This window comes from Podarcis liolepis (genome assembly GCF_965112155.1).
Source record: "Podarcis liolepis genome assembly, chromosome: 10".
In the NCBI taxonomy this organism is placed as follows: Eukaryota; Metazoa; Chordata; class Lepidosauria; order Squamata; family Lacertidae; genus Podarcis; species Podarcis liolepis.
In genome coordinates this window covers 24,920,062-24,932,580 of record NC_139562.1, presented here as the reverse complement: position 1 = coordinate 24,932,580, position 12,519 = coordinate 24,920,062, and the positions used below count along the sequence as shown (strand labels likewise).

At 44.2% G+C, this 12,519-nt stretch overlaps 1 protein-coding gene across 1 annotated transcript in view; it reads right to left on the bottom strand.

Moving 5' to 3' along the window:
• Positions 1-2,992: 2,992 nt before the first annotated feature.
• Positions 2,993-12,519, bottom strand: part of TXNRD1 (thioredoxin reductase 1) — a 29,956-nt gene continuing 20,429 nt past the window's right edge. Inside the window, exons 10-14 of the mRNA XM_083462178.1 lie at positions 12,180-12,336; positions 11,527-11,634; positions 9,573-9,668; positions 6,699-6,833; positions 2,993-4,379 (exon numbers count right to left, since the gene is read on the bottom strand). Coding sequence (XP_083318304.1) covers positions 4,317-4,379; positions 6,699-6,833; positions 9,573-9,668; positions 11,527-11,634; positions 12,180-12,336 — 559 coding nt within the window. The 3' untranslated portion in view covers positions 2,993-4,316. The remainder of the gene's footprint in view (positions 4,380-6,698; positions 6,834-9,572; positions 9,669-11,526; positions 11,635-12,179; positions 12,337-12,519) is intronic.

The window sequence follows — 12,519 nt, the reverse complement described above, 5'->3', positions numbered from 1 at the left end:
CTACTTCTCATGGCAAGTTTTAGACTGGACAGCGGAAAGCCACTGAGTATTTCAATCAGACAGAAGAATGAGAAAGACATGCATTCGTAATAGCTACTAGTAGCAGATCACATTTCACATACAGGCGGCAGACTGACCAAAGAGGTCACGCTCACAACTGCTAATGATGAGTGGCTTAGAATTAATCTTGCAAAACGTGAATCTGGCCAGATAACAACAAAGACTCCTAATTGACTTGCGGAGCTTGCTAAAATTGCTGAATTGCCATAAATGCGACATGAAATATCTTCGGAGAAATCTGGCTTGCATTCATTGGGGAAATTTTTTAAACATGTTAATATCTAATATAATCAAGAGCAGAGCAGGGGCAGAATGCAAATGCCATTTAATTTATTACATCTGGCGCCTCACATTTGATTTGCTATCAAGTCTCTCTTTTGGCAGGCAAGAAAAAAATTGTTTGAAGTGAAGGGTAGTGCTGTGCCTTCACTCACAAAACACACAGCAAATTTTTAAATCCCTTTTAGAAATAGTAATATTTGGAATTCTCCAAATATGCTACTTCTATTATATTTAAATTCAGTTAATTCAGTCTGAAAGTGCAAGTGGTTTACATTTTCCAGTGAATTAAAGAAGCATCTATGTATTTAACACATAGAACATAAAGGTATGTTGAATATGCACCATCATAATCCCCAAGCACTTGTCTCTACCATATGGAATAGAGAGGTAAAGGAGAGAACAGGTCATGTACGCTAAAAAGGTGGGGGAGAGGGGAAATTTCAGCTGGGACAGCCTTACATGTAGCGTCAAGAACCACAGAATTGTAGAGTCAAAAGGGGTAATCTAAGTCCAAATCCCCACAATGCAGGAATCTCAACTAAAGCACCCATGACAGATGGCCACCCAACCTCTGCTTAAAAACCTCCAAAGAAGGAGAGTCCACCACCTCCTGAGGGGGTCCATTCCACTGTCAAACAGCTCTTGCCGTCAGAAAGTTCTTCTGATGTTTAGCCAAAACCTCCTTTGCTTGCAATTCCTGAAATTCCCTCTTGTACACCTGCGGACCTAAGAGCAGAGCTTCTGGATCAAGCAAAAGGCCTGTCTAGAACAGCATCTTCTTTCTCAAAAGCAGGCTGAGAGCAAAAGCGTATCCCCATGGCTGCTCCCAACAGCTAGCCTTCAAATCCCAGCAGGAGACTATAGACATCATGGAGCTGCCGCTGATTCAATTTCTCCTCCACAGATTTCTCTATGCTTCTCACCCTAACCTACATCACAGGTTTGTTGTGAGGATTAACCATATGCCACCTTGAGCAACTTGGAAGAAAAAGGTGGGATTTGATGCAGTAAATAAATAGCAAGTATCTGTGGATAACTAACTTACCACGGCCTGGGCCTATTACGTCATATAATTACACAATCCTCATTACAGAGTGATTGTGGGCAAGTAGTGCTTGGTCGGTTAAGGCTCTTTTATTATTTCGTTTAACAACATTTATATGCCACTTAATTCTTTTTTTAAAAAGTCTAACTAAACAGCTTACAAAAATACTCGTAGATTTCTTGAAACTTGTATCTAAGGGCTCATCTACAAAGCTCCCGTTTTGAGCTCAGCCTGTGCATACACAATCTGAGTCCAATTGAACTCAATGTACTCACACCCAGCTCAATTATACATAGGATTGTGAACATTGTCCCTGAGCTCCAGCAAACCCAATGTGCACAATGAAGGCTTAAAAGAGTTTGTTTGTGTAAATAACTATGTCAGTCAATCTAGAAGTTATTTGCTGTATCCTGTATTTACAAAATCTGCCTACAAAATCTGCAGCTCAGCTAAATCGATTGATTACCGGAAAAGCTGTTAAAGAGATAGTCTCAGAATGGAACTGCTTGTAAGCTGCAGCTGCCAAATGGGTTAGGATCTGTAGCTAATCCATGATTTACATGTCCTGCCTTTGTGGCAGAGGCTGTTGCTAAACCACTCCTCTTGCAAGAGGAAGCAAGGTCTGGCTTGCTTAGAGCCAGGGCGGGGGGAATCCAGATCACTAAGCAGGCAAGCTGTACCTTGTTAGATCAATACCTAGCCCGATAATGTGCTTTTTGCATTAGTGTGCTGTTTTGGATACAGCAGTGAGTGAGTATCCATCCCTGGTCAAATAATCCCCGACACCACCAATTTGTGCTATTGCCAGTTTTCTGACTAGGTCTTTGTGGGTGCAAGTCTAGCAGTGGGACTGGACTGGTCCAGTGAGCAACTTTTTACATGGTTCTTCCACCAGCTAAGAAAGGTTTGTGCACAAGTAATTGGCCCGCAGATCGATTAGGGTACATGGCTAATAGCCATAGCCCTCAAGTAGAGGACAGTTCCCAACCCCTTTCCATTTAACATCAGGAAACTTCAGTATGAAGCTGTAACAACAGCTGCCCATGAAAGATTGTAATAGGTTTTGCTCCACTCTTCTCTCCAGGAGCACAGCATTAAGGCAGGACCTATACGGTAGTCTTATAAACTTCTCTTGCTGCTCAACCTGTCTGGAGGGATAAGGGGATCAGTGGCTATGAATCATGATGGCTACGTTCTAGCTCCACTGTCAGAAGTAGCATGCCTCTGTATCCCCGTTGCTGGAAATCTCATGTGGGAAGAGTGTTGTTGCCCTCAGGTTGTGCTTGCAGGCTTCCCACAGACATCTGGCTGCTCTCTGTGAAATTCAGGGTGCTGAAATAGGTGGGTCTCTGGGCTGATGCAGCAGAGCTCTGCTTTTGTCCTTATAGGAGTGTGCTCTCTACCTAGAGACTGCAAGGCACACAAATGCATGCTCCTTCTCATTCGGAGGGTAACATGAATCTGGGTCCTTTATGTTGTGCATTTTGCGCAGCTGCTCCCATAGGGCTATCGCACCACAGACCCCACAACTTCTCCAAATCACAGGTACAGGAGAGTCACTATCTGAACAAGCTGGTGAAATGAAGTAGATTTTAAAAGTTCGTGCCCATTTCTAAAAGACAGTTTTACTTTTTGCTTTCGTTAAGTACACATGAAGTACACAAAGTTTTATCAACAACAGTGGCAGTATTCAAGAAAACAGTTATAGGGTATCTCAAAATAGAATTTATGATCCAAATAGATTTTGTTTATGATCCATTATATACAAACAAACAGAGTTAGCTGTATGAAAAGGAGGGATTTCACTTGAGAAGGAATTCAACAATGTAGCTGACATCATAAAACCAAAACAAGCCAATAACACCCCTTTCTCACAAACTTTAAATGGCCATAGTGAAAGGCTTAGTTATAAATATTTTTGCCAGGCACCTAAAGTTATGTAACAAAGGCGCCAGGTGAGTCCACAAGTGGGGAGCCATCCCAGAAAAGGCCTCTCGTGTTGCCACCCTCCAGATCTCTCATGAAGGAAGGCCTCATATGATGAGGAGGATTGCAGGGTCTGGGTCAGTTCGTATGGGGAGATGCAGTCCTTGAGGTATTGCGGTCCTAAGCCATTTAACCATATTGGTTAAAACCAGCATTTAGAATTGGGCCTGGATGGGTGTAATATGCTCAAACCGTCTTGCCCCGGTGAGTAACCTGGCCACTGAATTCTGCACCAGCTGAAGTTTCTGAACTGTCACCAGAGGCAGCCCTACATAGAGCTCATTGCAGTAATCTAACCTATCAGTGATGGGAGTATTTAATCTTTGATCTATGGGCTTAGGGGAGCCACACCAATCTGCAGCTCTGGGTAAAAAGAATAAAGGAAGATAAGTGAAAATAAGTTGCTTCTTAAAACTGTGCACTAAAAAATCCTTCACAGGCTTGGTTGCTCATTTCTGTACAAGTCTGGAGAGATGACGCATTGCGTGCACCCCCTACAGAAGGGGGCTTGCAATGAGGCTGCTACATGCTGCAACTCTTGGGCTATTTCATAGCAACGATCTGAGGAAGTGGGGAAACAAATGGGAGGAACGCCTTCATTCCAGGAGAGGAAAAGTCTCAAGCTGTGCCAGCAAACTTTCCATCACTGCCTACCAGAAAAGGCTGGTTTTAGGCTGCGACTTCATGGAAGCATCTTGCTCAATGCCTTGCCAAGCAGCAGCTTGATATGGGAGCCCAGCCCACTGTTGGATCCGTTGCCATAACATTCAGTCACCGCCAGGAACTAAGCAGTTCTTCACTCGCCCCATCAACAGGGGCGGAGAGGTAATGGATGCATTGGCTGGTTCTTGCTTCCTAGGCTGCTTTGCTTGGCCCTTCGGGAGTTAGCAACGGTGACGAACGCCAGTCTCTGGCAACGAGGGAACAGTGGGGGGGCTTAACCTCAGCATCCGGATTGGGTGATATCTCCACCTGACCTCTTCGTCACGGATAACGTGGTGAATATCTATAAAACAAAGAAGGACAGGGGGAATAAAACAATTGGATAATGTTGGAGAGGACTTTTATGTTCACGTCAAAACTCAGGGCTACCCTCTGCCACTGGCTGACTCTAGGATGTGTGGTCTTAGAGAACCACTGCTAACAACTCAGTGGATGTGAATCACAAGAGGGAAGGGGACCGCTGCATTGATATGCTGCCTGCAGGCCTCCATTAGGCATGGCTGGCCACTGTGAGGACAGGATGTGGGTTAGATGGCCCTTTGAGCTGATCCAAGCTGGGCTCTTCTAAATTCTAGACTTCTTTATTAGTGTGCATTATAAAGCTGCACCAGATGTTTGGGGATGGGAATAACACTCTACCATGCAGCACTTTTCTACCCTCCATTATTGGAAGAGCCGTTAAAATTACACTGGATGCTCTTGCATCACACCAGTCCTGTTTTCTTGCCCCCTTTCAAGGCTTCAGACCCTGCAAATTGAAAGAAATGAAGGGGAAGTCATGTGGCTTCCCACCACAAGTGCCTCTTATCGTTCTGCAGGAAGTGAAGGGGGGGAAGGCAGACATTTTATTGCACTGCCTGCAGATAATTAATGAGCAGAGATTATTTGCCCTCTGGGACGATGAAGATCTACCAGAGACAGAAAAGGAAGACTCCTGAATAGGCTCAATTGAAATTAATGGGAACTGTGCCTGAGTAATAACTATATTTCTAGTTAAAGCAGGTGTAAGGAGCCTTTGGTTCTCCAGATGTTGCTGAACTACAGCTTCCATCAGCTCTGGCAAAACCAGGGATGATGGGAGTTATAGTCCAGCAACATCTGGAGGCCCAGACTTCCTCCATGGTCTGAGTCATGGCAGCTCTTTGCTGGCTACTAACGGCCTTCACAGGTGCCATCTTAAGACTTTTGCCCTTCGGATGAGTTTTAGCTCCTAGTTTAGAGAGCAAATCGAAAAGCAAATTACAGGAAACGTGGTAAGCTGCCTTTAGTTGAGGTTTATCAGACAACTGCTAGCTTTGTTTTGCAGACATATAAGTCTAGGTAGGAGGATTACAGGAAATCAAATCCACTCCAGTCTAAATGGTTCAAAGCAACAGTAATTAGCTAGCATCAAAGTCATCTCTAAGGGGGAATAAATTGAGAGCAGAACAGAGCGCCTGTACATGTTAGCCATGCAAATAAGCCTAAAGCTCCTGCAGAAAAAAGGAAGGATCTCAATGTTCAGCCAGCTGAAAATGCTCTGTATGCAAGGAGAATCATGAATGCATCCACCCTTTGAAACAGAAAAAAAATCCAAACTCAACCAGTTTTTAAAATTCCATTATTTGTATTATTATTATTATTATTATTATTATTATTATTATTATTGCTGTTGTTGAATGGGCCATAGCTTAGTGGTAGGCTATGTGCTTTGCATGCACAAGTCTCCAGTCTCCATCCCCTACATCACCAGCCAGGCGTGGGAGAGAAGGCTGCCAGAAACTCTGCCCCTGGCCAGTGCAGACAATAATGAACTAGATGGGCCAGCAGTCTGACTCTGCACAAAGCAGCTTCCTATGCTCCTATTATTATTATTTTAATAGAAACTGCAATCATTTTCGTGAAACCTTTCCTCCTTTAATTTTTGTGGCTTGCTCAACGTATTATGACGATGATTATAGTGATATATTAGAACAGCTTCCTCTGCACATTTTGTAGCTCTCTCTCCCCATTGTGTTGTTTTTAGATTTTTAGATACAGCGGGTTATGAGAGAGAAAAGTCAGTGTGTACAAATGTGAAAGGAAATACTGCAAATTATTTCTAAAGCTGGAGCCCTGAAGGAAAGTCCTTGCCTCACTGCTGAACGGTACTTGCCCTGGCATAAAAGGCTCAATTGTGCTTTTGCACCTGATATTGTGGCCCTTCCAATCCAATCCCACCCATTCAGATTATGAGTGCCTGGCGTTGTTTGGGAATTCTAAGAACCACCCGCCAAAAATCAGTACATTTTTGAAAGGTCTGGTCCACCATCTTGATTCAAAATGGCATCCAATTGTACCTAAACAAAGATAACTAAGGGACAACCAACTTTCTAAAATTTACGGCAGATTCTGGCTCATTGTTGCAGCTCTCCAGGGTTTTAGAAATGGAATCTTTCCCAGCCCTACCTGAAACTGGGACCTTTTGTTTATTTCGCCTGTGCCCTGCCACAAAGCTATGGTACTTCCTATCTCAATGCAGCTGCTCATACAGAAAGAGTACATAAAACTGATGCCTTGAAAACAAAATTACTCCAGCAATCCTAGGAAAGGAGGCAGATTTTTGTAAACCAATGCCACATACCTCTGCACAGACTGGATGGATTCCTATCGTGCTGTCCAATTGTTCTTTTGTTATTCCACATTTTATGGCCGCTGCAAATCCCTGGGTTATTTCTCCAGCATTTGGACCAAGCACATGGAAGCCAATCACACGCTCCTAAGGAACAAGGGGAACAACAAAAGCTTTTAAAAAAATATTCTTTGAGTTTTTACACTGATTAATTGAATACGCAGTTCCAATCATTCTTCAAAATATGCTATCTTATACACAAATGTAAACCAAAATAAATTAAAATTTCTTTGCACATGACTTCCCTCCACCTTATTGTGGCTTCTTATTTCTTCCTTATCTTTTTAACTGTTGTTTTCCTTATTTCACTTCTCTTACATAATATATGCTATCTGTTACTTTGCAAAGTTTAGTCAAAACACATCCAAAATTTTGTTTGAGAACAATGTTTTTCCAGGTACTCTTTAAAACAGCCCCCACTCCTTTTTAAACCTTTGGGTTTGGCTGATTTCTAATTACTTCTGTCATTTTTGCTAATTTCAAATATTTGCACAATTTGATTTGCCATTCTTCCTTCGTTGGTGTCCTATCCCCCTTCCAGTTTTTAGCAATCAGCATTCTTTCTGCAGTTGTAGTATATAGGAACACCCCTCTTTTATCATTTGAGATATCAATTGTCAGAATGCCCAGAAGAAAGGAACAACAAAAGCTTGACTCGCTGTGGCCTGAAACAATTACTTTCTTCAGACTGTCCAATACCTGAGAGAACTAGCATCAAATATGTTTCAACCCCTTTTTTTTGTATTTTCATACCTGTCTTAAGAGACACATTATAATCCAACTGTTATAAATCCAGAGGCTCAAGCATACAAAAAATGTCAACAATAAGCTTGTGTGTAGCTTGCTCTGTTTTAACTTTCCACTTTAACACATATCTATTGGAAAATAAATTTAATTTGGGGGGGGGGACCCATGAACAGCAGGGGTTTCAGCTATTTTTTTCACTGCTGTTAAAATATTCTACAGCAAAAGCCATTTGACTGCCAAAACTACAATGTGGTGACTTAGATCATGATCTATGTGCATTAGTTGGCTTGACCAAGGAATGGATTTTTGTGAAAGAAACAAGTTCTGTTCAGTTCTGCTACTGAAAAATCCTTAGGCTAAGCATCTGCTCAGAGACATCCTGCTCTTTAATCCTACCATTTTGGTTTTTCCACTTGGCTCTTTGGTTCCAGTGAAAGATAAACGAGATCTGACCAGCCTGAAATCCACTGGTTTGGATGAAGCATCAACCTATGGTTTGGTGTTATGTGATCAAGACAGACTGGACCTTCAGTCTAGCACAGTCCTTCCTGCCTGACTTCCCTGGGGGTCGAGGCAAGCCACGGTTTGCCAATTTGTACACAGCCCATTCTGCCTAATCAAGAAAGGAGCGGGAAGAGGGCATGTGAGATCCTCAGGCTCAGATCTGTAACACTAAACTTAAACTAGGGAGTGGGGTGCACTCATGGCAGCAACCCTCTCGTCCTGTGCCCCTGCACGTCCCTGCTTCACCCCTGAACCTCCCAGAAGAGCCTCCTCGTGATTAGGAACCTCACCTTTACAAGATCCTTCAGAACTTCCTGATGCACAAAGGAAGGGCCAGGGGTGAAGGGAAAACACCCAACAACATGAGTTCTCCTTCCCCAGCTTAAACCCTCATGTGCTCTTTTTGAATGCTTGGATACGGCTTATGGCAATGTGTGGAGGGGAAATTCTAGTACTGCCTGCATCTATTGTCTAGTTTTCAACCCAAGCAGTTGGGCCTGAGGAAGGGATTCTACATAGCGCTATGGCAATTGCCAGCAAAAGCATTTCAGCTTGCCAGATGGAATGATCCCCCACCTCTCCTTTCCCTACACGCTGCTCTGGGGGAGTCTCTCAACTTTACCCCAAGCCAACTGTGGGGAAGGGAGCCCCATTGTGCTAGTGGAAGTCCTTGCACAGGGCTCATTAACTGAATCCAGCCCTGAGTACTTGGCTTTGCATTCTGAAAGCAACACTAGACATGGACACATATGAACAAAATCATGGACCAGTAACCCTCCAGTTGTTGCTGGACTCCCAACTCCCAGCAGGCCCTGACTGTATGGCTAGGGCTGATGGGAGTTGTGGTCCAGCAACATCTTAAGAGCCACAGGTTCCTCACCTCGTAAGCCTAAACATATCATTTTTGTTTTTCACTGTAGCCCATGTTTAAAATGAGCAAAATGAAGGCCATGGCTAGGATCTAGAGCCTAAAGAGGAGGTTGTTTTTTTAAATAAATAAAAAAGAACTCTCCTCCCCCCCCCCCTTAACCAATATGCTCCTCTGGCCTGTCAGAAATTGCTTGTGAGGCATCCCTCAGTTTCAAAAGCAGCTTGAGATAAGAACACTTGCATCTGCTTTCCCCACAATCCTTTGGACTCCAGCCATTATTACAACACGAAAACTAAGGCATCAACAACTATTAACCAGATATTATCTTGAGCAAAGATAAAAGAGGACTGCCACTTAATGAGTGCTAACATCTAGCCAAGGTGTTATTAATTCAGTTACAAAGGCACTATAATTTAAGAGTTGGATTTGTGGGTGTTTTTAAAAACAACCAGTGCTTTCAAGATAACATCCGTGTTTGCCGCAATGAAAGGGAAGCGCTTTATCCCCAAGTCCAAGTGTCATTACAAATTAAGATGCATGAAGTCCACACAAATTCTGTCAGCATTCCCAGTACAGTTTTGTCAGAAATTATATTGTAATGTATTACAACGCATACAAAATCAACACTTTTTTTAAAAAAAAGAAACCTCCTTGCTCCTGTAAAATGCTGATGATTCTGAAAAATAGTGGCATGCTATGGTTACCTGATCAGGAATATTGCAGATGACCTTTGCATAGCATCTGTTGTTGTCCCGGGCTGGGACCGTCCATTCAAGTGGCCAGAAGTAACTGTGGTAAACCTGGGAAAGCAATGGAGACATTTAAGTGTTTGTGGAGACTTTTTTAGTTTCTGAAAGGCATTATGCAGCAGCAGTCCAAGGGGAATGGGAAGAGCAGGCAGGGCAATGGCACTCACCTACCTTCCCAATGCTAAGCATCGTTGCTACTTCCAGAGTGGGAGTGAGGCATGAGGAGCTCAGTTTGGTACAGGTGTGGCACTTTGCCCCTCTCAGGAACTGGCCAGAGACACTTGGCACTGAGAAGGCAGCTGATGAATGTCAACAGTGGCAGAATAGGACCTCTCCCTGAACACTCACAACCCCTGGACTAGCGAGATGCTTGTCAAATGGTGAGAATGCACATCCAAGTAGGGTCTCATGTTGGGAGCGTTATAAGCAAAACACATCTCCTTCCTGTTCCCTGAACTGCAGCTTGATTCTGTCTTGTGTCAAGAATAAATTTTTATTCTTCTTCTCACACGCCTCTGACTAATTAAACTATCTATGGCCTTTTAAAGTGAGAGAGGTATTGTTTTGTTTGTTTTGTATTTTTGCGTTTCTATATTGTAAACTGCCCTGTGATCCTCTGGTGAAGGGGGGTATAGAAATTTTAATAAGAGGTGCACTGATAAGTTTGCCTCTATATGTCCATACTGATTCTTTGAATATGCTTCCCAGGCTTATTAAACATGGGGTGCAGGGCTCAAACATGGCTCCCTCCGGCCAGCTCTTAGGCACATTTGAATTTACACAATAGCCTGTGCAGCAGCTACTTATCGGATAGTGTTAGGTGCAGAAATACCAACAAGGTGTGAGAAGAGGGATGGGATTGGTATGGTGTCAACAAAAGGCACTGGAGTCTAAAGAAGCATGTTAGGGATGCTTCTAACATAAGCACCTGACCAAATATGCAAGCTTGGTTAGGGCAGCTCCACACTGTAAACAGCACAATATAACTTCTGATACTTACACCTGTGTTTTACAGGTATTTCCCTCAATGAATAGATTTTAAGTTTGAATAACTTGCATCAACATTTCCCCGCATTTTTACTGAATATAGGTGTTGAGGCCTTTTATCACGTCAGACCACTGGGTGCACTGGGAGCAGCGCTACCTGCTTAGGAGTGGCAGAAGTTCCTCAAGGTGTCAGGCAAAGGCCTTTCCCAGCCTTACCTAGAGATGGGGGGAACTGAACCTGGGCTCTTCTGCATACAAGGCAGATGTTACTCTGATGCATTCCCGGACACAGGCACTCAGATGTTTATAAAGATGCAGGCCTGTCATCCGCACAGGCTCATGGCTGTTGGCACCAGGCTAAGTGGCGCAACTGAATGATGTGATTGTGTAGCCAACCTTGAGAAGGACTAGATAATGGTAAAGGTAAAGGACCCCTGGATGGTTAAGTCCAGTCAAAGGTGACTATGAGGTTGCGGCGCTCATCTCGCTTTTCAGGCCAAGGGAGCCGGCGTTTGTCCACAGAGAGCTTTCTGGGTCATGTGGACAGCATGACTAAACCATTTATGGGACACCATGACAGAAACCAGAGCACACAGAAACGCCGTTTACCTTCCCACCGCCATGGTACCTCTTTATCTACTTGCACTGGTGTGCTTTCAAACTGCTAGGTTGGCAGAAGCTGGGACAGAGCAACAGGAGCTCACCCTGTCGCAGGGATTCAAACCACCGACTTTCTGATCGGCAAGACCAAGAGGCTCAGTGGTTTAAACCACAGTGCCACCTGCATCCAAGATGATGGTCCTACACACACACACACACACACACACACACACACCAATCTAGAAGTAGAAAGGGGCACAAGATCGGCCTTGTGTTACACAATATATTGATACTATATTTTATACAGGCTTGTTAGGCTCACCTCAATGTTGTCCACCCCAAATGTCTCTATGGCTTTTTCTTCCGAGTAACCACAGGCGCCGTATTCCAGAGGAGTGAATACCGTGGTGGGAACATTCACGTAGTCACACTGTCAAGGAAAAGACGCTTTTGTATGAGTGTCACACTTCCGTCGGCATCAGTAACAAAACATTGGGGTAGCTTCAGCAAAAGCGGGTGGAGCTTAAAAGGTGCTTCTGTGCTGCTCACCTGGGCTGCCACTTTACTGAGATGGAGGGGGAAGGAGGCGAGGGGAAGGCAGCACATGGCGCAGGTGCCAATCAGCTGAGCTCCCCACACCTCGCCCCCCCCCTCCAGTAAGCAGCAGCGACACTCACTGCCAGGAAACCAGGTGCACAACACTGCTCCCCCTTTGCTGCCCCCGCTAATGGTGGGTGAACGTGCCCTGGAAGCGAGGAAAACACATTTGTCTGCAACAGGTTTTTAAAAATTCCGTAAGACTAAGAAAACCCATACGAATAACAACGCAGACTCTCATTGGGCCAATGCACTATCAATCATGTAAACAAGAGTGCATGAGGGGAGACGGGGTGGTAGCTTGCATTATTATTCTGACTGTGGGGTGGGGAGAGGTTAGTTTTCTTTAAAATGCATGACGATAAACCTCTCGCTCACCTTTGTGTTTGCGCCACCATAAAGCCTCCGTACCAACAGCCTCCCTGCATGGATTGCCACTGGCGTCAGCTCCAGCTTGCCTTCCAACACATCTCCAATGGCATAGATATAAGGCACATTAGTTTGCTCCTCCTCATTGACAGGGATCTTTCCTGTTCTACGAGAGGGAGAAAAGAGGAGAGGTTCAGTGGCCTGTAGGTCGCGAATCCCTTCTTTCAAATCAAACTTCGGACAATTCAGACTGTTCCAATGCCAGGACAAGAGTCCATGCTGTGTTCATCTTGGCCGTGGCAGGATTTGTGATTCTCGCAGACTTATCCCAGTGTCCTCAGAACAATGT